The 24,170-nt window shown below is 33.3% G+C and overlaps 1 protein-coding gene across 1 annotated transcript in view; it reads right to left on the bottom strand.

The window, feature by feature from the left end:
• The window catches only part of LOC145256408 (lipoxygenase homology domain-containing protein 1-like), a 798,046-nt gene that overhangs the window by 211,056 nt on the left and 562,820 nt on the right, over positions 1-24,170 (bottom strand). Inside the window, exons 15-16 of the mRNA XM_080115275.1 lie at positions 21,507-21,642; positions 8,743-8,897 (exon numbers count right to left, since the gene is read on the bottom strand). Coding sequence (XP_079971401.1) covers positions 8,743-8,897; positions 21,507-21,642 — 291 coding nt within the window. The remainder of the gene's footprint in view (positions 1-8,742; positions 8,898-21,506; positions 21,643-24,170) is intronic.

Raw genomic sequence — 24,170 nt, 5'->3', positions numbered from 1 at the left:
GATGATCATCTTTAGTTAACTATTACGTGTAATTATATTCATGCAGATATTCTACATGATTTATACTTGTGTAATATTTGCATAAAAAGGTTATAGTAAACACAAACCTGTTTATATATATATATATATATATATATGAATTCAAAACGTATCGAAAAACAAAAGCAAATAACATCTATCTATATATATATATATATATATATATATATATATATATATATATATATATATATATATATATATATATGTGTGTGTATGTATATATATTTGTTTAAAAAATTTTGCCTATCGAATTCCTCTGTCAGTTTTTATGCTACAGACATGAAACTTAAATATATAGGGTATTCGAAAAACATGCAAAACTTTACATTTGGATTTTAACCAGGGAAAATCGATGCAAAAGTGTGAAAATAAAAAAAATGAAATTTGCCAGGTGAAGGTCGAACGACAGCATTATGAACATGCATGCGTAACATAATAGCTATTGGTTCATGTTTTAATTTTTAGCCTTGTAGCAAACATGTTTTCATAGCTCAGGTTTTAACGTTAAAGGAAAAAGGAAATCGTAAGCTAAACGTTTTGGTTTTGGTTTTTGGCGGTGGCACACAAGTCATTATTTTTAAACTTTTCAAATCATTATTATATATTGAGTCCCATATAATATAATAATAAATACGAAATCTGCATTAATCAAAATATATTTAAGCGTATTTTGCGACCAGGCAATGCCGGGTGGCCTGCTAGTATATATATAAAATTAAGTCAGGTCTTATGCTACTGATATTAAGTACCCCAGAACTACCTGCCACATGGTCAGGTTACCGGTGACTAAACTGGTTCCCCCACCAGCTTTGATGAGGTGGGTAGTTAGTCTCTCAGAAAGAAAAAAATAATACCTTTCCAAAGCGGATGAACCCTTATTGGTTCAATGGCTAACTAGCATCTAAGAGAAGGAAAACTACAAAACTAAGTGCCTGGTATAGACCAATCGTCTCAATTTATGTGCCATTGGAAAACTATAACATATTCGAAACGTGCAGTGCAAGCCCAATTTACTATAAATAAACTCACACACCTCCTTGACCTTTTTGTGTTTTCTTGTAATGCATTCTTACAAGCATCACTCAACTTAAAGTCACAAGTTCACTGACGACATATATATTTTTTGCTGAAGCAACTAAATAGGAGTATCTTGCTCGAACTGTGCACAGTTGTGACTCTTAACGTTAATCTTAATGTTAATCTTAATGTTGTTTCAATTGTCTAATCAAGGTGAAAGGTATGATTCAGTGGAATTAAGGATGTCAAAGCAGCCTTTTTAGGAGAGCACTATTTGCTTTGTGCGGGAATAAGAAAATGTATCCTAAACAAATGATTGTTCATTTAGCGGTAACAAAATTAAGGACAATAAATTGGCATTATCAAGAAACGACAAACATACAAATCGGTTTTCCACCTCCGACGTTATGAAAGTTGCATGCTGGAATGTACAAACACTACTTGAAATGAGTTGTCTGAAAAATCACGCCACAGAACTAGCTGTTAGGCAAGGAGCTTTCTCTGTATGACATTGACATTGTTGATCTCTCTGAAACACTTCTTGCTAATGATAGTCAATTCACCGACACAAGCTCTGGTTATACTATCTTTTGGAAGCTTTTGCAATTTTGCAATGAACACGATCTCATGATTGGAAACATGGTTTTGTCAGGAGAAAATAAATACAAAGGTACATGGCAACATCCATGCTCTACGTACTGGCATATGATAGATTATGCTATTGTTCGCAGGCATGATCTACAAGATCTGCACAATGTTCAAATCATGAGAGGCGCTGAATGTTGGATGGGTCATTGCCTGGTAAGAGCCAAAATGGAACTAAAAATTCCTCCCAAAGTATGCCATACAACCACAACACATGCAAAAAAGCTTGGCGTCTTAAAGTTCTTCCATTTTTCTGAAATGAAGAACATTTTTCAGAATGCACTTACCTCTATTGCACTGGATTATGGGATGTTTTTAAAGTGAAAATACTATTTGTAACTCAAGACATTTTAGGATTTCGGAAAAAGAAGAGCCAAGACTAGTTTGCTGAAAATTATGAGGGAATTAATGCACTCTTTGAAACAAAAAGCAATATTTTCTTAAAATCTTGGCATCAAATCTATTCACCCAATCAAAAAATGGAAACTGCCAAAAACATACAAGGATTTCCAAAAAGTAGCACAAACATGCGTGAAAGTAAAAACCAGTGATGGCTCAAGAAGGCAAAAGAAGTACAACTCACAGAAAACAACAAAAACTCGAACCTGTTTTATCAAATAATTCAAGAGTTCTATAGGCTATAGTAATCACTGTTGCTCCTCTCAAATCAAAAAACGGTACCACCTTGAAACAACCAAAAGAGATCAAGAATCGCCATCCAATCATTCAATCCAATCAATCTGTATTGGATCTCATGAAGCAACTAAGGCTTTTGATGAGGTGTCTTCTAGAGGTGAAATAAAAGCTTCCTGGAGTCAAATGAACAACAATGAAGAATAGCCGTGAGAAAATGATCGATGTCTTAGAGCAAATCATCCAAGTTTATGGGGAAGTGAATTACTTCAAGACTAGAGAGATGCGATACTTGTGTTGTTGTAGGTTCAAAGTCAAACTGCGGCAATTTTAGAAGAATAAATTTGCTGTCTATTGTTGGAAAGGTGTTTTCAAGGATTATTCTAAACAGATTAGCCCACACAATTGTAAATAGAATACTATCAGGAATACGCTGTGATTTTTGTGCAAGCCGTGGCACTGTGGATATGATTTTCAGTGCTCAGTAATTGCAGTAGCGCAAAGAACAAAATCGTCCATTATACCAATGTTTCAGGCTTTTGATACTATAAACAGATCAAGGCTTTGGAAAATCTTACTGAAGTTGTGGATTTGATTTGTTCTTTTCACAACAGAATGAAGGCTACTTTCAACGGCACTCTGTCTGAGGAAATGAGATCAACCTAAAAAAGACAGTCATGTATGATCCAACACCCAGATTACCTTATATGAAACCAACTATCTTCATTGAAGGTAATGAATTAGATGTAGTTTACTCTTTTGTATATCTAGGCAGTACCCTCTCTAAAGATATATATATATATATATATATATATATATATATATATATATATATACTAGCATGAGTGCCCGGCGTTGCCCGGCTGTTTGGAGGTGTATGCTGAGCAAAAACAACAAAAAAGGGTTAATTTTTTTAACTTTGACCCCTATTATGACCCCTTAAAATTTATTGTTTTGGGCTAAAATCAAGTTATTAAGTTAGATCTATGTCCAAGGAACCTATATCTAAAATTTCCAGTGTGTAGACCCAAAATTGTCGGAGGAGTTTGGTAGAGTTCTCAAAGGTAAAATCGTTGAACTTTGAGCCCTTAACAGCGAAATTTTTGGCCGAAAACCGATCACATCGATTTTCCCAAATTTCAGAACCGTGTATATCAAATTTCGAGTTTGTAGACTGAAAATTAACAGAGTTATGTCGAAGGAAAATGTACACAGACACACAGACAGACACACAAACACACAGACACGTTCACATTTATAGATATACTAGCATTTCAGCCCGGCGTTGCCCGCGCGTTTGGATGTGTATATTGAGCAAAAAAAAAAAAGTGGTAGTGGGAAGGCAGGCTCGAACCCGTACCGCAAAGGAGGAAAAGAACGGGGTAAAACCTAACGTTTATGCTGTTACGACCACCGCCAAACCGGAAGCGACATTTTTAAAAATTAAGGCTAGACAATTTAAAGGAGAGGATAACTTTCAAAAATATCGGCGAAAAAAGTGACCCCCCTCTAGAAAAGTTCCTAGTTGAAGGGTAAGATATTAATGTTTTTAGCCAATTTTTCGATATTTGTCGTATGAAAGGTCGATCTTTAAAACACTACTGATCTTGGTAAAATTCGTCGCCTCTATTGAAAGTTTAAAGCAGACATGCAAACAGACATACATACATACATTTATATATTGGTAACTAAACATTTTCGACCCAAACTGATGAAAAAGCTTGCCCTATCTTTGAATATCCTTTATGTAAAATTTCAAATATTTAGACCAGAAATTGTCTGAGTAATTTGTAAGAGATCGCAGAGGTCAATTTTTAAAAACTTTTGACACCTATTATGACTCCTTAAAATTTATTGTTTTTGGCTCAAATCAAGTTATTAAGTTAGATCCATATCCAAGGAACCTATATCTAAAATTTCAAATGCGTAGACCCAAAATTGTCGGAGGAGTTTGGTAGAGTTCTCAAAGGTCAAATCGTTGAACTTTGACCCCTTAATCGCCAAATTTCTGGCTAAAAACCGATCACATCGATTTTCCCAAATCTCAGTACCCTGTATATCAAATTTCGAGTCTGTAGACTAAAAATTGACAGAGTTATTGCGTAGGGAAATGTACACACACACACACACGCACGTTCACTTATATATATATATATATATATATATATATATATATATATATATATATATATATATATATATATGCATGAAAATAAAATAAAAATACCAGCGATGGTTGACATTATGTTGTTTTGAAAAAAGAAAAACCGAATGAATTTATGAAATGATCAACGTTTCGTCCTTATTGCAGGGGACATCTTCAGGATATTAAAAGGAAAATAAAGAAGAAGAAAACGATCATGGACCATACGTAAGTGAAAAGGAAATAGTGTTAGAATCCTACCCATATCGGGAAGGAAACCATGTGTGTGTATGGGAAGGTTGGGTTGTTCGATGCCTATATATATACACTTTTAAAAATACGTTAAATAAATATGTACACTTTTTTTCTCTCTCTAATCTTATTCATTTTAATTATTTAAGGATTAAGGAAAAACGGTTAACCAGGATCCGTTTTTATACTTTGTTCTTTAATTATTATTTTCCCTGTACTAGGGGCTAAATGGTAGAAGCCCTTTCTTTGCATAATAGTATTAGTGTTTATGGGTAGAATTCTAACACGGTTTCCTTTTCATTTTCATATGGTCTATGATTGTTGTCTTCTTCTGCATTTTTCCTTTTAATATCCCGAAGATGTTTCCTGCAATAGGGACAAAAGTTGATCACCATTTCATAAATTCATTCGTTTTTTTCTTTTTTCAAAACAACATAACGTCAACCATCGCTAGTATTTTTATTTTATATATATATATATATATATATATATATATATATATATATATATATATATATATATATATATATATATATATATATATATATATATACAAACAATATAAACACTAATACTATTACGCAAAGAAAGGGCTTCTACCATTTAGCCCCTAGTACAGGGAAAATAATAATTAAAGAACAAAGTATAAAAACGGATCCTGGTTAACCGTTTTTCCTTAATCCTTAAATAATTAAAATGAATAAGATTAGAGAGAGAAAAAAAGTGTACATATTTATTTAACGTATTTTTAAAAGTGTATATATATAGGCATCGAACAACTCAACCTTCCCATACACACACATGGTTTCCTTCCCGATATGGGTAGGATTCTAACACTATTTCCTTTTCACTTACGTATGGTCTATGATCGTTTTCTTCTTCTTTATTTTTCCTTTTAATATGATGAAGATGTCCTCTGCGATAGGGACGAAACGTTGATCATTTCATAAAATCATTCGGATTGGGCCAATCGCCGGCAGCTTCTATTACTGTCAGTTTGCAGGTAATTTGACCTTTAGCGCCCCCGCTAGCACACTTGACTTATTTTGACAACAAATCTGACTCTTGTTTGCGAACAATGTGGAAGGGGGGAGTTATGATTGACAACTTTCTATTGCCAACAGCTTAGCCCCAATTTTAGTCTAACGTCGTGAAAAAGGAGCACCTCTCTTTGCCTTGAGCATATATATTCTATACTGTAGCATCGAGCCATAAGAAATCATAGCTGTATATTTGGATTTTTTGGGTTAAATGTTTTGGAAACCTGTATTACAGATTTATTCTAATGATTTCAGGTAAATGAGTATTAAACAAATCTTTGCTATATACATTTTCTAAGATTAAACGTAAGAATTAAATTCATGTCAACGATTGTTGTATTTATAAATATATTCATCTTCATAAAATAAAGTTGTTTTCTCGTACTTTATTGATATTAATAGCTTTAATAAGAAATAGGAGATGAAAAGGTATTTCTTCAGACATTTATGCCAAACATTGTTTCATGTTCTTAAAACATAATTTTTATTTTTGTTTTTATTTTTAATCGATTTCATAGTTTTTTTTTAATATTTAATCCTGACCAATATTTTATTATTTTAATCAGGTTACAGTTTTGACTCTTTTAATGAAACCATAGTAGACTTTGAGGAAATTGCGCCAGCTTGTTAACTTTATTCGTTGATGTCACTTTCTGACACCACATTTGTCAATGAGTTTGTTTAATTCTCTCTATTCTCTCTAGTCTCGAATGAAGATATTCATTATATAAAATTAGCTCAACGTTTAATTGCATACATGATAACCTTTCGGAATTTGAAAATGACTAATACAAACCATATTTCCTCATGCATTTGTTCCTTAAATCATAAATAGTTGGATGTTGAACGTGAAGAAGATAAGGCATTATCAAAAGGAAAAGAAACGTCTATCTGTAACGTAGTCGCTAATATGTAGGGCCCTAACACGTTGTAGACTCCGTCGCAAGGAACATAAGAAAGGAAGAGGAAAAAAAAATTCAACTCGCTGTTTCAGGTTTAACCTTTATTCGTCCATCTCTGGCCACGTGTGACTTCTTGTCTCAGCTTTGACATCATTCATGATCATTGATCTGTGCACGCGTTCTTCTTTTTATAACTTTTTCTTTCTTCTTTGCCGTGACGTCACCTCACATACAACTTGGTGATACGCATGTCCTCTGCCATACGCACGCACATGCTCTGTTACATATCTATACAAGAATGTATAATTTGTTAAATTTGTCAATAATTTGTTACAGCAGTAAAAATGAACAATTCGTGAAGATTGTGAGTTCAAAGAGTCCGTGAAAGTTCTGGGGGAAAAAAGGAAAGAGTTTGTTTGTAAGGATAAACTAAGTACACGTTTGTTTCAGCCGTTGCCATGTATATTTACACGTGTTTAACATGAATAGGCATCTAAGTATGTGTGTGTGTGTGTGCATGTGAGTGTGTGCATGCGTGTGTGTGTGCATGTGAGTGTGGCTGTTTTGTTAGTGAGAGGACGTCTTTGAACTTGTACACATGTGTGTTTATGAGTGGCGTGCGTGTTTTTCCAAAATTTCTGTGATCTGTGAAAATCTCTCATTATGTATGCACTGCTTTGCAAAGGACCCTTTTTACCCCACCCCCCTGAGAAGGGCCCGGGCAGCATAGTGTAGTGCGCACATCTCTGTTTCTTCATAAAAAGAAAAGAAAGAAAATCTGATTACTCATTTTTTCCCTGGCAATAATGCGTTTCCACGAGCCCCATTAGTCAGTCTCTCTCTCTCTCTCTCTCTCTCTCTCTCTCTCTCTCTCTGTATATATATATATATATATATATATATATATATGAGAGAGAGAGAGAATTGTGTAGATCGTCATATAATGATTAGATCACTCTGACTGACGTTAAAAGCATTTAAAAAGAATAAATGTTTAATTTCAACTGTATCTCTCCCCGTTGTCAGTAGGTGAATGGTTCGGGTCCTTGCTAATGAAGTCAGACATGACTTCTGTTGCCAGGGTTCGAATCTCTCGACTGGCATTAATCATAACACCCTGCACTAATGATTCCCGAAGGATGAAACACTAGTGTCTGTAGGTATTTAATAATTATTATAGTAAATAATTATGTCAGCCTTTTTAAAAAACTTGTTTCTTATCGTTGAGCACTTTCAGTTGTAATAAGTCGGTCAATTTAGCTCATATGCGTAGATCGTCATATAATGACTAGATCACCTTGACTGACGTTAAAAGCATTTAAAAAGAATAAATGTTTAATTTCAACTGTATCTCTCGCGGTTGTCGGTAGCCGAATGGTTTGAGTCCTTGCTAATGAAGTCAGACATGACTTCTGTTGCTGGGGTTCGAATCTCTCGATTGGCGTTAATCGTGACACCCTGCACTGATGATTCCCAAAAGGATGAAACACTAGTGTCTGTAGGCATTTAATTATTATAGTAAATAATTATATATATATATATATATATATATATATATATATATATATATATATATATATATTAGTCCTTGCACGAAAGCGCAGGACACAAAAATGTTTTAAATAATAATAATAATAGAATAATAATAACAAAGTCTTTTGCGAGCAAGGACTACTATTGAGTGTAACCAGTTATACACTCCTTTTGAAATTTTCATCTCTATTTTTTTCGTTATCTACTGAATATTTTTGATGAAACCTATATGAAATATGTTCCTTATTAAATTGTAAAGATTTTCTATTCTGAAAGAAGTTTTAAAAAAATTAATCTAAAAAAGTTATTTTAAAGTTTTTGTTAAAAAAATTCAGATTTTCTTATTATTCAGACATGTATGACAAAAAGTAAGGTATTAAATTTGCATACCTTACTTTGTAAAATTTATAAAAGTACACTTTGAAGATAAATAAATTTCAAATTGAATCTTGTACCTTTATTTTTAAAGCCTATAGTAAAAACATTTTGTTTAACAATTTTTACACACATAGTGAAATAGAAAGTTGCAATATACCTTTCCTCTTTCAAATTTATTGTTGTTCGTTTTTGAGTTGGCCAACATGCGTTCTCCCGTGTCTCCAAGAGTTCCAAAAATATTTAGAAAGATGTTGGCATCAGTTCCAGCTCCACGGACATCTCCAGTGTATACTTCAATCTTATAATTAATAACTGCAAAGAAGAATTATAATGCAAATTATTGCATGCTATTTTTTTTATAAAGAAAGAATGTTTTTTCTAGCCTTTTCTATAAATTCGGGGATAATTTTTTTAAACTATGAGAAAGTTTTCATGAATTCTGAGTAAAAAATATTAAAATGTTTGGAAAATACATTTAAAATAAGTAACATTTATGAGGATTGATTATTATTTATTATTTAGATTATTCACACCTATTTTCATACTGGGTATTATTTTCACAACATTTCGACAGATCACGTGCATCTTTTCTAACTAAACTTTTTAGTTAATCCATAGGGAGTTGGGATGGAGTGTTTCGTCAGCCATGAACAGGTAGAAGTGTTAGTTTATGCTATTTTTTTTTTAGTTATTATTGCCTGTTGAAAGAATTGAATCATCGCCCAAAAGACTTAGAACTGATTGTTAACAAAAAAAGTAATTTTATGTTAATGAGTAAAAAAGTAATTTATGTTGATGAGTAAAAAAGTAATTTTATGTTGATGAGTAAAAAAGTAATTTATGTTGATGAGTAAAAAAGTAATTTATGTTGATGAGTAAAAAAGTAATTTATGTTGATGAGTAAAAAAGTAATTTTATGTTGATGAGTAAAAAAGTAAATTTATGTTGATGAGTAAAAAAGTAATTTTATGTTGATGAGTAAAAAAGTAATTTTATGTTGATGAGTAAAAAAGTAATTTTATGTTGATGAGTAAAAAAGTAATTTTATGTTGATGAGTAAAAAAGTAATTTTATGTTGATGAGTAAAAAAGTAATTTTATGTTGATGAGTAAAAAAGTAATTTTATGTTGATGAGTAAAAAAGTAATTTTGTGTTGATGAGTAAAAAAGAAATTTTATGTTGATGAGTAAAAAAGTAATTTTATGTTGATGAGTAAAAAAGTAATTTATGTTGATGAGTAAAAAAGTAATTTATGTTGAGTAGTAAAAAAGTAATTTATGTTGAGTAGTAAAAAAGTAATTTTATGTTGATGAGTAAAAAAGTAATTTTATGTTGATGAGTAAAAAAGTAATTTATGTTGATGAGTAAAAAAGTAATTTATGTTGATGAGTAAAAAAGTAATTTATGTTGATGAGTAAAAAAGTAAATTTATGTTGATGAGTAAAAAAGTAATTTTATGTTAATGAGTAAAAAAGTAATTTTATGTTGATGGGTAAAAAAGTAATTTTATGTTGATGAGTAAAAAAGTAATTTTATGTTGATGAGTAAAAAAGTAATTTATGTTGATGAGTAAAAAAGTAATTTTATGTTGATGAGTAAAAAAGTAATTTAATGTTGATGAGTAAAAAAGTAATTTTATGTTGATGAGTAAAAAAGTAATTTTATGTTGATGAGTAAAAAAGTAATTTATGTTGATGAGTAAAAAAGTAATTTTATGTTGATGAGTAAAAAAGTAATTTAATGTTGATGAGTAAAAAAGTAATTTTATGTTGATAAGTAAAAAAGTAATTTTATGTTGATGAGTAAAAAAGTAATTTTATGTTGATAAGTAAAAAAGTAATTTTATGTTGATGAGTAAAAATAGTGCACATCTCGACAATATTTAAAGTTTAAAGTTCCCAATATTTGCAGTAAAATTATCTCTCGTAAATATTTAGCATAATAGATAATAGAATTGGTTTTACATTCCTTCTGGAGGCTGAAGGTTTAAGCCTTACAATAATAACTAAGAATTAAAAAAAAAAAAAATGAAAACTTAACACTTATATATGGTCATGGCTAACAGAATGAAAGCAATTTACCTCCGTCGATTAATTTTTTAAAAAACTCTGTACGAGTTTTCGAGTTAGACATAATGGTTTTCAAGTTCAAAAATGCACCTAAAAAGGGTGAGAGGTTGTATAAACATAACAATCAAGGCAGGAATAATAATCTGAACAATCGAAATAACTGTTAATTCAATAAAGCTACATCAAATTAAAAGTAAAATAAGAATTGAATTTAGTTTTATCAGTCCACGTCATTAATATTTTTCATAGATTGTTAACTAAAGTATTTATCAGCAATGGGTGAAAGATTATAATAATAATCTGGAAATTTGCATCAGTTTTAAATAAATAAATAAATATGGAAGAGATATATTAGTACTATTTATTTAAAGAATATTTAACAGTGATAATTATCAACCTTTCTTCTTGTAGCTCAACTATACAAAAGCAATCTCCAATCAAAAAGTAAAGTTTATATACTAATGATACTACCTTCTATGCAAATTGACTGCCAGCCAGAGACATCTAGCTTTAGAAAATCGAAACAGTCAATCTGCAAAGAGGAGATAATTCAGTTAACAATAATTATTCAGTCATATAGTCATTTTTCATTTAATTATTATTTAATTTACTAAGAAATATTCATCTAGAAAGCACCGTGAAATTTCCACGATATTCTGCTAGTAATGTTTATATATTATTTACTAAGAAATATTTATTATTTCGAAAGAAATATTAACAGTAAATTATACAGATTCATCTAGAAAGCACCGTGAAATTTCCACGATATTCTGCTAGTAATGTTTATATTATGTATTATTTATTTTGATCTCTTATTGAATCTTGAAATCTTTTTATGATGCACAAACGCGAATATATACTTGATTTGAATAAAGTTATTTTTAATGACTTTTATGTGACGTTATGACTAATGTTGATTTTGGTAGAGAAATGTGTGGCAGACTTGACGGCACTAGTATAATCCGGAACTAAACGTAATGTAGGTATGGACGTAAGTAATGATGTGTGCGTTGATTTATATAGATGGTAGGAGAAAGAGAGAAAGAGAGAAGCAGAAAAAAAGAGAGATATTATTCTTTCAAATTCTCATAAAAAACTAGACTGTATAAAAAATGCATTAAAAGTGCATTAACCCCACAAATACCTCCTCCTCCTCTCATGTGACAGAACATATACATCTATCCACTAGTACACGTCTATCAAACTCGATGACACAAAAGGGCATTAAGAGATGAGACAAGATGTCACGGGTCAGAAGCAGGCAACTTCACCGGGGTATTACCAATTAGGATGAAATCAACTCCAGTGGAATAGTTTGGGGAGGAGAGTCAGAGGGAGAGAAAGGGAGCATATTTTCTTACATAAGGATTACTTTATCTCTTCTTAGTTATAACCCCCCCCCACCACCACCATCGATAGAAGTTTTCAAATGTGCATCCCTTTTCAATTTATGAAAACAAAATCTTTTATCTGAGTTGTAGTATCACAACTAGATCATTCCCACTTCCAATTGTTGTTCTTTGAAACAAGCCGTAATCATGGTTTGGTTTGGTTGTTTTGTTTTACGGCATATCAACCCTTTTCGAGATATTTCATACCGAATCCAGGTATTTTGGAAATAATATTCATGTCACATCCAGTTATTTTGTAGAAGGATTTTATTCTTCAAGCTTTTTGTATCTTCAATCGCTAGTTTGTAGTGTTTGGTTTGGTTGTTTTATAGTAAATTTTATCGTTTTTGTTCCCTGCAGAACATGAATGAGTTTTGCAATGGGAGAAGGGAAAGGGTTTCAGTATTAACGTCTGGTAGGTTTTAAGTTAGAAAAGCTGTCAGGAAGTGGAAGAGATGGAAAGAGAAAAGGGAAATGGGAAGAAGGAAAAAGGGGAAAAGGTAGGTTGTTGTTTTTGGTTTTGCAAAACATAATTAAGTTTTGCAAACGGAAATAGAAAACAAAAAACATCAATGTTAGGTGCATTTCATCTCAGGAAGCCAATATCTTCAGACAGCCTGATCTGGTAGCACCAGCCGTAATCATGCAACTTTCAACCAAGCATTAATCGCTTCAAAACGGTCGGTCAGATATGATTTTGAAACTAAAGCAAATCAAAGCAACATATTTTTACATGTAAAAGGTCTAATATCTTTTCAGAGAAAGTATTATAACAATGATATGACACACCACTAAATAAATCCAAAGCAGACATATAGATGGCGATACTAATAAAAAAATCCTTATGGTTTTTATAAAGTACTAACCTTCAAATAGCATATGTTAAAAGTGGAACCCGGATTATTAGTTTCCAAATTACAATTATTTAAGTGAAACTACTGTCAAAACAATGGAAAAACCTGAATTTCGTGTATGAATAAAGCATTGCGATTTTTTTTTGAAAAACATATTGTTGAAACAAAGTAATCGTTTGATAAGCAGTGTTTGATTATTCAGTGTTTGCTGTGTCGAAAACAAAGGTTAAGGGCTGTTATGCTGACTTTAAATGCGATCGAATAGACACAAATGATGTTGAAAGCTTAGGTCGCTCATATTTGGCAGTAGCTCTGAAAAAAAAGTTCTGTTGAAAAACACACACACACACACACACACACACACACACACACACACACACACACACACACACACACTCGTTTTAACTGATCATAAATTAAAATTCCGTAAGTTAGTTGAGGAGTTGAAGATATCACATATGGTTTGATAAATGTTATTCAGTTTTGGATATCACAAGGCAGTACGTTCCTTTATTTGCATCAACATTTGTCAAGAAGACAGCTATGTTCATAGTGCACGTCATGTTTACTCACAATCAATGAAAAATAACAACACGTCAACGATTCAGAGCGTTATTTTGCAATAATTTCAGTGCCATAAAAAGGAGTTTTTGCCTCAATATGTAACAATGGATGAAACATTCTGAGATCAAATTAATAATCAGCTGAGGGGACAACAAGCGACCAACAAGCGACCAAATATGTAAATATTAACCTGCAATTTTTTCAATCTTAGGATGGGCAAGGTTTTTTTTTTTTCACTTACTTAGAGAAATAAGAACCACCAATAGCGAATATTAAATAACATCATTGAAGGAAGAAATCGCCAAAAATCTGCCATAAATAAACAGGAAAAATGTGTTCTTCCACCAAAACAATGGATCATGTCACACGTTGATTGCAACGTTGGCAAAACTAAGTATTTATTTAGTTTTGGACTTCGAATTGTTTTTGCACTCGCAGATCTACCTTTTTTTTTTACATGGTAGTCACCACTTATCAAGGCCTGGAGGCCACTTGGGGATAAGGGTTATTGCGTGTACAGTAATCAATGGGATAATATTGCGGTAATCATTAGTAATGGAGATTTGATAGAGTGTCTTACGTAAGGGAGCGGTTTATCAGGAATTTGTTTATGTTGGACTTGAAGACATCCAAGTTGTAGTCAGGTGGGAAACAGGCAAATGGAACAGAGTTCCACATGCGTGCACTTCTAAGAAAGAAGCTTTGTTCATGGAATCTATGTTTTGATTTAGGCACAAAGAGTGGGGAAAATTATTGACAGTGGTTTCAGCTAGACGGGTGTTTTTTGTGAAAGATTGGTGAGAGGGGAACCAGGGATTGGAGCTCAGACGAGCACTTACCATGGAAATAACGATAAAACAAAGACAGGCTATCAAAGTCTCTTCTGTGGGAGAGAGGCTGCAGGGAAGAGAAAAGGGCATTCCCCACAAAACCACAAAGTCTATTTTGTACTCTGTCAAGGCAGGATAGGCTGTTTTTAGCAGCTCCTGCCAGATGTGGCAGCAGTACTTCATCCTTGGATGTACTTGGCTTTTATATAGATAGAGAATTGCATTAGCAGTGAGATATCTTCTGGAGCGGTAGAAGGACCCCACTATTTTCCCAGTAACCTTAGCAACAGACTTGATATATGTGTCCCATTTCAGATCAGGAGTAAAGGTCAAGCCCAGAAGCTTGTCAAAACTTGAGGCCTCCCCAAGACGAGAGCCATCAATTTCAAATGATGCCAGATGGGGATCAAAGCGTTGATGATGTAAAGATAGGAGCTTGGTTTTAGATGCATTAACCAGCCACTTCTTCCCCCACTGTACCATGCACTCAAGATCAGAGGAGAGAGAATCAGAGAGAACTTTGTCATTTACGGCCTTTGATGTGTTGCCATAGATGGTCGTATCATCAGCATAGATGTCTACGAATGATTTATGTGTTTTGGGAGATCATTGATTTACCTCAGCGTCTACCAGAATCTACCAGCGTTTTGCAGACCTAATAATAGGTAACATCGGTCTAAAATAACAGAAAATTATGGGGATTACTTTTAACATTATGTGGTCTGAGTCCGTGCTTAATCAGATGAGGTTGGACATGAGACTTCTTGGGAATTTAGTTTCCTGGGCAACGTCGGGACACAGGTCATCTAGAATAGTGCAGTGGGATATGTTGAAAAGAAATCAGATATATTAAAAAGAAATGAGTAAATTGCTTGATCACAATAATATGAGTGCTAAAATACAAACTATTTATTTAAAAACTATGCGTTAAATATTTTAGAGACGTGCCATGGTTCCACTGACATGGATTAACGTATATATATATATATATATATATATATATATATATATATATATATATATATATATATATATATATATGTCAATGGGTAGAACTGCCGACTATCAATGTGATGGTTCTAAGTTCAATCCTTGGCTAGGGAAAGGTGTTAGTCTAGCCGCACTGATGAGTTGTGATACAACGAAACAATACTGTATGTGGATGACTATATATATATATATATATATATATATATATATATATATATTGGTTAAAAAAACGGACCTCATCTTAAGATGTGGCCATTTAATTTCGTTTTAGTGATGAAAATCTTATTTAGAATTGAAGCCTGACAGATCGCCTATCCAATGGACAACGCCTGTTATCACTTATTCACACAAACAAACCATCTTTTATGCTTTTCACATGAAATCGTTTGCAAATCCAAGAAATGAAAACGCGCATTTCTTACTCATTCTGAGTCTTTGCATCCTTTTTATTTCTCTATTTGTTGTTGTTGTTGTTGTTGGTCGTCAAGTGGAGGAAGGAGTGAGGTTAATAGTTTAAGTTGTCTTTCTTTTTAATTGAATCTTTTTGGCAGGGAAATGACCAATTAAACGACATTAATAAATACACCTACTGACTAGTTTCATCAAGTCATCAGGTTATATGTGTGCGTGTGTATGTGTGTGGGAAAATTATTTGACAACGATTTAAGATTGCATATATATATATATATATATATATATATATATATATATATATATATATAATTATTTTGACAGCCAAACAACATCGCAGCGCATAAGAGCCATGACAGCAAACAAACATATATGTGATGTGTGTGTGTGTGGTGTGTGTGTGTGTGTGTGTGTGTGTGTGTGTGTGCGCGCGCGCGTGTGTGTGTGTGTGAGAGTGAGAGAGAGCTTATACGCAAAAGAAATAGATAACGTTTTCGATGATAGGAATGCAAGAGTTAAATTACAAATTATTCATTTAAAAACTGTCCATTACATATTCTAGAGATGGACTGTAGTTTTATTGAAATATATAGGCCTTTACTGTTTGGTAAAGGCCTATATATTTCAATAAACCCATTGTTTGATAAAGGCCCTTAGAATCCACTTCAAATCCCTAGCATCCCATGAAACGAAGATAATCCAGAAAAAATGGAAGAGTCGGTGGTGATCATTACCTATAAACGACCGGTGCTATGTTTCAAACTGTCTTTTTGAAGAAAATGTCCGTGTTTATGGGACGGACTGTCTCTATTGATTTCTGAGCTTTAAAATTTTACTTACAACTCAGCATTATCTAACTGCAACTAACTGTTACTAATTAAGGATGTCGCATGTTTATCTGTTTTGTTTTGTATATTCGAATTCAGGGATAATAATGTGTAGTGTTATTTATATGACGAACTGTAGATAACCTATTATTGATTTTATAAAATTATTTTTATATCTTGAATGTCTTGAATTAAAGTTTAAAATGTAAAAGTCAAGTACCATGCTTTAATTGTTCCCTAAACAAACCCATTCATTTCAAACGCACCCCTGTCATATCAAAGAACCTACTTGATTTTATATACCTGGCCTTAATGCTTGTGCGGTGATAATGGCTTGAATTTAAATTTAAAATGAAAAATTCAAGTATCATGGTGTAATTGTGCTCCTAGCACAAACATTCATTTCGGACGCGTCCCTGTTATATCAAAGAATCTACTGCTGCTTTTGTTTGTCAGACTTTTCGGCTTGTGTGGTAATAAAACTTCTCAAATGTACTTGTAATCTTAGGCTGTGTAAGGCGTCAAAATCGCCTGTTCCTTTAGTCATCAGATTATTTCGATTATCGATTATCTAATACTTAATGAAATTATCGATAATCTAATACTTAATGAAATTATCGATTATCTATACTTAATGAAATTATCGATTATCTATACTTAATGAAAACATTCCGATACAAAATCTATTTAAAAACATTGCAAGGCACATTAAGTATCTTTGTGTGAAATTTCATAAAAATCGGCCCAGCCGTTTTCAAGACCATAGGAAGTGAACTCGCACAGTTACAGACACACACAAAGTTCCTTATATATATATATATATATATATATATATATATATATATATATATATATATATATATATATATATATATATATATGTTATTTGAGAAGGAAAACCGAGAATTAATAAAATAGTAATCAACGTTTCGTCCCTATTTCAGGGGACATCATCAGAATTTCGTAGGAAAAATGTAGAAAAAACGATTACAGACCACATGCGAGTGAAAAAGGAAAAAAAAAATCCTAAAGGCTTTCCCATTCTGGGCAGAAACTATAAATGTGTGTGTGGAAAGGTTGGATTATTCTATGCATACATATACACCTTAAAACGTTATTCAAATACATATGTACATGCACATTTAATTTTTTTTTTATCTTATTTATTTTGTTGAAATTATATGAGGATATATAGACTGATTACCCACGATCTGTATTCATATTTTGCTCTCTGATTATTATATTTCCTATAATAGGGGACAAATTGTAGAAACCTTTTCTTTGCGTGATGGTGCTAGTATTTGAAATAAGTGTTGATTCTAGAAGTCTTCGTTTAGCTCTATCTACAACGAATTTGATAATTTTTGCATGATCAAAGTTAAACGAGTGATCATGTTCAGCACAATGACAGAAAAGTGCATTCAAGGAGTCTCCATTCTTTATGTCTCAACTTACGCTGTGTTTCTCCTATAAATGTTTGGTGGCAGTCATTTTTATTAATTCTCGGTTTTCCTTCTCAAATAACATAACGTCAACCATCGCTTGTATTCTTATTTTATTTTTACTCATATACATATGTCATCGACATAGTCCTGTTTCGTTGTATCACAACTTATCAGTGCTGCTAGACTAGCACTTCTCCCAAGCCGAGGATTGAACCTAGAACCATTGCGTTGACAGTCAGCTTTTCTACCGATCGACCAACAGGAGAGGCGGCCGTAAATTATTTCGCCAAATGTGTATTTAAACAAACATTTGTCCACCACTTTTACAGTGCTCTAACCGCTTGTTAATAAACAAATAGTGAGCGTCGCATATATATATATATATATATATATATATATATATATATATATATATATATATATATATATATATATAACGGCATTTTTCTACTGATTTTCACCATTACATATTTGATTAAAAACAGGAGTTGCTGAAATTTTCTTATCCTGCAATGAGACAAAATATTTAACAATATGTATATATCACACTTCTAAAATCGTTCCGCTTGAATTGGATAAGCAAAACTATGAGTTGCAGCGATTGATTTACTTTTGTTATTTATTCCCTATTTATTTATTAACAAATTACATCCTATGAAGCTCCCAAGATCTATTAAATACTGCATTCAACGATTAAAAGATAATAATTCGGTGGATTATAAAAATTTATAACGTAATTAAAATTGTAAATATAATAATCTACTTCTGGAAATTAACGCTTAACGCTGTTTCTAAAAATCTTTTTATAATACAAAAAGGAAACCTAAACAGGGAAACTGAATCACAAATAACAGTTGCACAAGATAACGCACTTATTACCAACCATATCAAAGCAAGGATCGAAAAGACACAAGAAAACAGCAAATGCAGACTCCGTGGACAACGAAATGAAACAAGGAACCACATAATAAGTGAATGCAGCAAACTAGCCCAAAAAGAATATAAAAATAGACACGATCAAGTGGGGAAAGCAGTATATTGGCAATTATGCAAACAATTGCTTATTGAACACACAGACAAATGGTACAAACACAAACCGGCAGCAGTACTGGAAAATGAAAGTCACAAGATCCCATGGGACATGGATATACAAATAGATAAACCCATCCAAGCAAGAAGACCGGATTTTCATAATAGTTAGCAAGTAGGAAACGTCCTGCCAGATTGTGAATATGGCCGTCCCAGCAGACCACAGAGTAAAGATCAAGGAAACTGAGAAGTGGAGCAAATACACGGAACTGACCAGTGAACTCAAAGGAATCTGGAAAATGAGGAAAGTAAAGAAAAAATCACTAATAGTAGGGGCGTTAGGAACGATATTGAAAAACTTTGGAAATCGAATGGGAGATATTGGAATCAGAGGGATGACAGAGAAGATACAACGAATTTCAATAATGAAAACGGCAGAAATGTTAAGGAAAACTCTTGAATGTGGAGACTAGCACTTCACATAAACTACACACAACTTGACACACAGAAACGGCTACAGATGCAAAACACAAAGGAGCATCACATGGAATCATGAAAACTGAAATTGTATGATTGTAAGATATCGTCCCCCCCCTTTTTGTGTGGTGTGTGTCACCATAAACGAGCACCACACCAAATAATGAGGGTCAACGAGGATGGAAAGACCAAGGAGAGAAAGCACTAGCCAGACTTTCACTGGCTGAGTGCAAAGGGGGGTTTTGATCTTGGAGAGCTTATTGCTATCAAATTCAAATGAGGACCAATGGTCGCCACCAACGAGAAACTAATGGTAAGCGGCTGTTGTGATAATGCAAATTCTTTTGCAAAGGTTATCGAAAGAGGTGAGGAGTACTGGAAGTCTGTGGAGACTTATTGTCACTCAGACTCCAGGAAACAGCACAAGTTGTTCTAAAAGGGCAATCTTTGATGATGACTTGTGTGACTTCTGCTAGTGAGTAAATAATAATAATTACAGAACTATCAGAAACTGAAGGTGGAGATTGTTAGGTTGTGGAATAAGAAAACTTCCATCGTGCCAATAATCATAAATGTGCTTGGCTCAATCCCTTGTGATCTTATGAAACAGCTGAACTTCTTCGGATTCAAATACAACATTACCATACTTCAGAAGTCAGTTCTGCTTGGCTCAGCAAATATCCTACACCAGATGCTTTTCATCTAATTGATTCTTTATCCTCACTAGCTTTGGTGAAAAAGCCCGCTCTTGAGGAAAAAATTTGGTGTAAAACATCACAACACTGTGAAGTTAATGGAATAATAATATTACTACTACTACTACTACTACTACTACTAATACTACTAGTAATAATAATAATAATAATAATATCATCATCATCATCATCAGAATAAAACTCGAAAAACTTTGTTTTCCTCCTCATCATATAGACATCATAATCTGAGATGGCATCTAGTGGATATATATGATGATGAGAAAAGTCATTAAATATAAGCAGATGAAATTTGAAAGGCATTATGAAGTGTTGATTTTTGAGATTCATTATAATATTTAAAATTGTAAATATATCATAAATTTTATAATCTACTGAATTATTATATGCATATATTTTTTTAAAAGTTTGCAATAGAACACAAAAGTGGCATTTTAATAATAAATATAAAGACGTTTGTTTCAATGTTACTTTTTAAAGTACTTAATGATGATGATTATGATTATGAAAACTGTACATTATTTTATTAATGTACCATGACAACTGAACAGGTACTACATCAACCCACTCATACTGTTTCAAACAAAGTACAATAATACAATAGTCTCAAATAGTATAGTGTCGATTTCTGACAGACAGATACGAAATCTTCATTATTTATAAATAGTATGCAAAAATTTTTTCATTGGCAAAAGGTATGAATATCTTTTTCCTATACAACATAGCTAAGGGCAGAATTCTCAAACCTTGGTTAATAACCAGTCTAGACAAAAAACAACTCTTAGTTCAAAGCCTTGTGGGTATGGCAGCAACAACTTAACTGTATAAAAAACAACAACAAAAATTGCATTTCATAAAAACTGAAGTGATTTGACTCCAGGTCAGTTATAACGAGTTTGCAGAAATAAACCAAATAAATTCATATCATTAAAAAATAATTAGACTAAAATATAGCAAAATGCTTAAAATATTCCACAGTCTCTTTCAAATAGCATGTTCACTTATATATTTCTCTCTCTCTCTCTCTCTCTCTCTCTCTCTCTCTCTCTCTCTCCCTCTCTGTCACCCCCCCCCCACACACACTGCTGCTTTTCTTGTTAATCTTCTTATCCCTTTGTTCTAGCTGGGGATGGGAAATCCTACCAGATTCGAGACATTCACCCACTGTCTCATAGATTCCAACTGAGAGATCTTTTTAAGATTCTAACCGTCCTTTTAAGTGAAGATTTCCTGTAAACATGACTCTTCAATAATCTTAAAATGTCAATAAATATGCAGTGTCTCATGTCGTTTCTGTCTCATATATGACTTGAGTACTCACCTGCTAATGCCTTTTTTATTCCTTTCCCAGTGGCAGGAAGTTCTCGTAATATTTGATTGTCATCTTCATCAGTTGCAAGCCAACGACTACAGTAAAAAGTATATTGCTTTTTGGTTGCAATATTTTCAAGTTCAACCTATATTGCAAAAATAAAATGTATGAATAAAATCATTTTTCAATACTACAATCATGTTGAATATTTACATTGGAACTGAATTTATTCTCTCAGGTCATTTGGATATTGGACCAGTTCTGCCTATAAGAAACTTCTAAAAATATAGTCATTAAAAAGATTCAAAATGAAAATATTGCACATTTTAATTTACATTAACACATCACTCAATAAGTCCCGGGCCTAACTAATAAGACAATTTTTAGGCAAAATTCGACTTTACTCATCAACAGAGTCACTTTCTAGATTGATACACACTGATTCCGACATTTCTCTAACAATTCCTTTTTTTTAATAGAACGATTTGCCTTTTGCCTCAAAATGTGCGGCAGTTTCTAATATGACTTTTTCAATGGAGCCAAATATCTTATCTGGACCATTCTTTTGAAGTTTGCAAACAGCCTGTAATTGCTAGGGGCCAGATTCGAAGAATATGATGAATACAGAAGCAATTCAAAGGGTAATTCATGTAGGGTTGCAGAGTCGGATGGTGAAACTCTGACTCTGACTCCAACTCCTTGAATTCCTAGAATGCCGACTCCTTTGATATCTTAGACTCCGACTCCAACTCCTGACTCTGACCCCGACTCCTGACTCCGATTCCCGACTCCTGGACTCATATGTGGACCCATATCTATTCAGCATGCATTTTATAATTATTTTTCATGTATATTATTTTTGACGTTTAGCATTCACTTGTATGATAAATATACTCACATATACACTCAACTATTATTTATTTTACTCACATTAATACCTAACAAGGCATATCACCACTTGGATGAAAAGGCTACTTTTTGGGATCATGTCTAGGAAAGATTAGCAAGATTTCGGTTTATGTTACATTTAAACTTCTGCATAATCAGTCCGACCAGGAAAGCAGGTAGCAGGGAGGAAATTCCAAAGTCTAGCTGTTCAAGGGAAGAGACTATTAGAATAGAAAGTGTTTTGGCATCTAGGGATTTCAACAATGAAGGGGTGAGATCTTATTGCTAAACGGGTTTGTTCGGGATATGTACGGGGTACAAGTGTAACGAGTTCATCAGAACACAATCCATTAAATCATGCACAGAGATGCAACATTGTGACGCTGGGACAAGAGCTGGAGTTTAGTTGATAAAGTGGGACCGATTAGATTGACAACTCTTTTTTGGACCCTATCCAAGATGGAGAGGCTAGTAGTAGATGCATCAGCCCAGATGTGGAAACTATACTCCATGCATGAGCAAATGGTGGCCTTGTAGAGGTACGAGATACTCTCAGGTGTCAAAGGCTTTGGATGTATCAAGGGCTACAGCTGTGGCTCCACCCGCTTTATCCAATACATGGTAAATGCATTCACAGATAAATGTTAAAATATCTGCAGTAGAACGACATTGCCTGAATCCATACTGTTTGTCAGAGGGAAGATTTGCTTTTGCGAGGTGATGAACTAGTGTTTGATTAATTAAGGTCTCAAAGATTTTAGTGAAGGGGGGGGGAGAGATTAATGGGGCGATAATTGAGAGGGTCTGTTCTTTCATCAGAATTCCTGTATATTGGTACCACAGAAGCCATCTTCCAACTATTAGGGAAACAAGATTCAGCAAAGCATTTATTATTATTAAACATTTCTTAAGTAGTATAGCAGAGATGAGATCAGGCCTTTGACATGAGAAGGGGTGATTTTTAGATCATGTAATGTGGCTTTATTCTGCATAGGCAAATTTGGGAGGGAGTTGTTTGTTGGCTCTAAGGTGGAGTTTGAGGTAATCGCCAGGATAGCAATTCCGCTTTCTCCGTTATCATGCATGAAACCTTCTGGTTGTTGTTCAGTGGAGGAATTACTGATTGTCCTTTATTGACTACACTAGTATAGATTTTTCAGAAATCACAAGTTCCTATCTTTAGCGATTCTATGCGTTCCCTGATTATTTCAGCATGCTTTCTTTTGGCTGTCATTATTTCTTTCTTACAATGATTTCTAGCATCTACGAATTTTGCCTATTTGTATTTGACTTATGACGTACAAACTGGCAGAATGCATGCTGTCTTTGTGCCATAGCAGCTGTACAGTCTGTAGTGAACCATGGGGGTGAGTGGGGCTTGCTATAATACTTCCGTGTGGGAACATGTGCTTCAATTCCTGCTTTGTACCATTCAGTTGTCTCATTGGCACACTGTTCAGCAGGAAGAGAGAAGATATTGATCCATGGGGCATCTCGGATATGTTCTCTAATGGCTTCCCAGTAAGCCCTGTTGTAGTACTTTGTGGTTTTGAGCAATGGTTCCTTAACTTGAGATTGGAATTTAAATATGATGTCAATTGATACCACTAGGTGGTCTGCGTTTCCAAGTGGACTGTGGACATTAGTCACACAATCCTCAAGTATTGTGGTGAGGAACAGGTCTAGAAGTGAAGCCTGCTGAGGTTCACGATCTGGTAGGCGAGTTGGAAACATTACTGTCTGTGTGAGGGAATGGACTATAGAGAAGCTATAAGTGGAGTGTCC

Source organism: Euprymna scolopes, chromosome 32, assembly GCF_053919585.1.
Source record: "Euprymna scolopes isolate OS-2025 chromosome 32, ASM5391958v1, whole genome shotgun sequence".
NCBI lineage: Eukaryota > Metazoa > Mollusca > Cephalopoda > Sepiida > Sepiolidae > Euprymna > Euprymna scolopes.
This window is presented reverse-complemented; position numbering and strand designations above follow the sequence as displayed.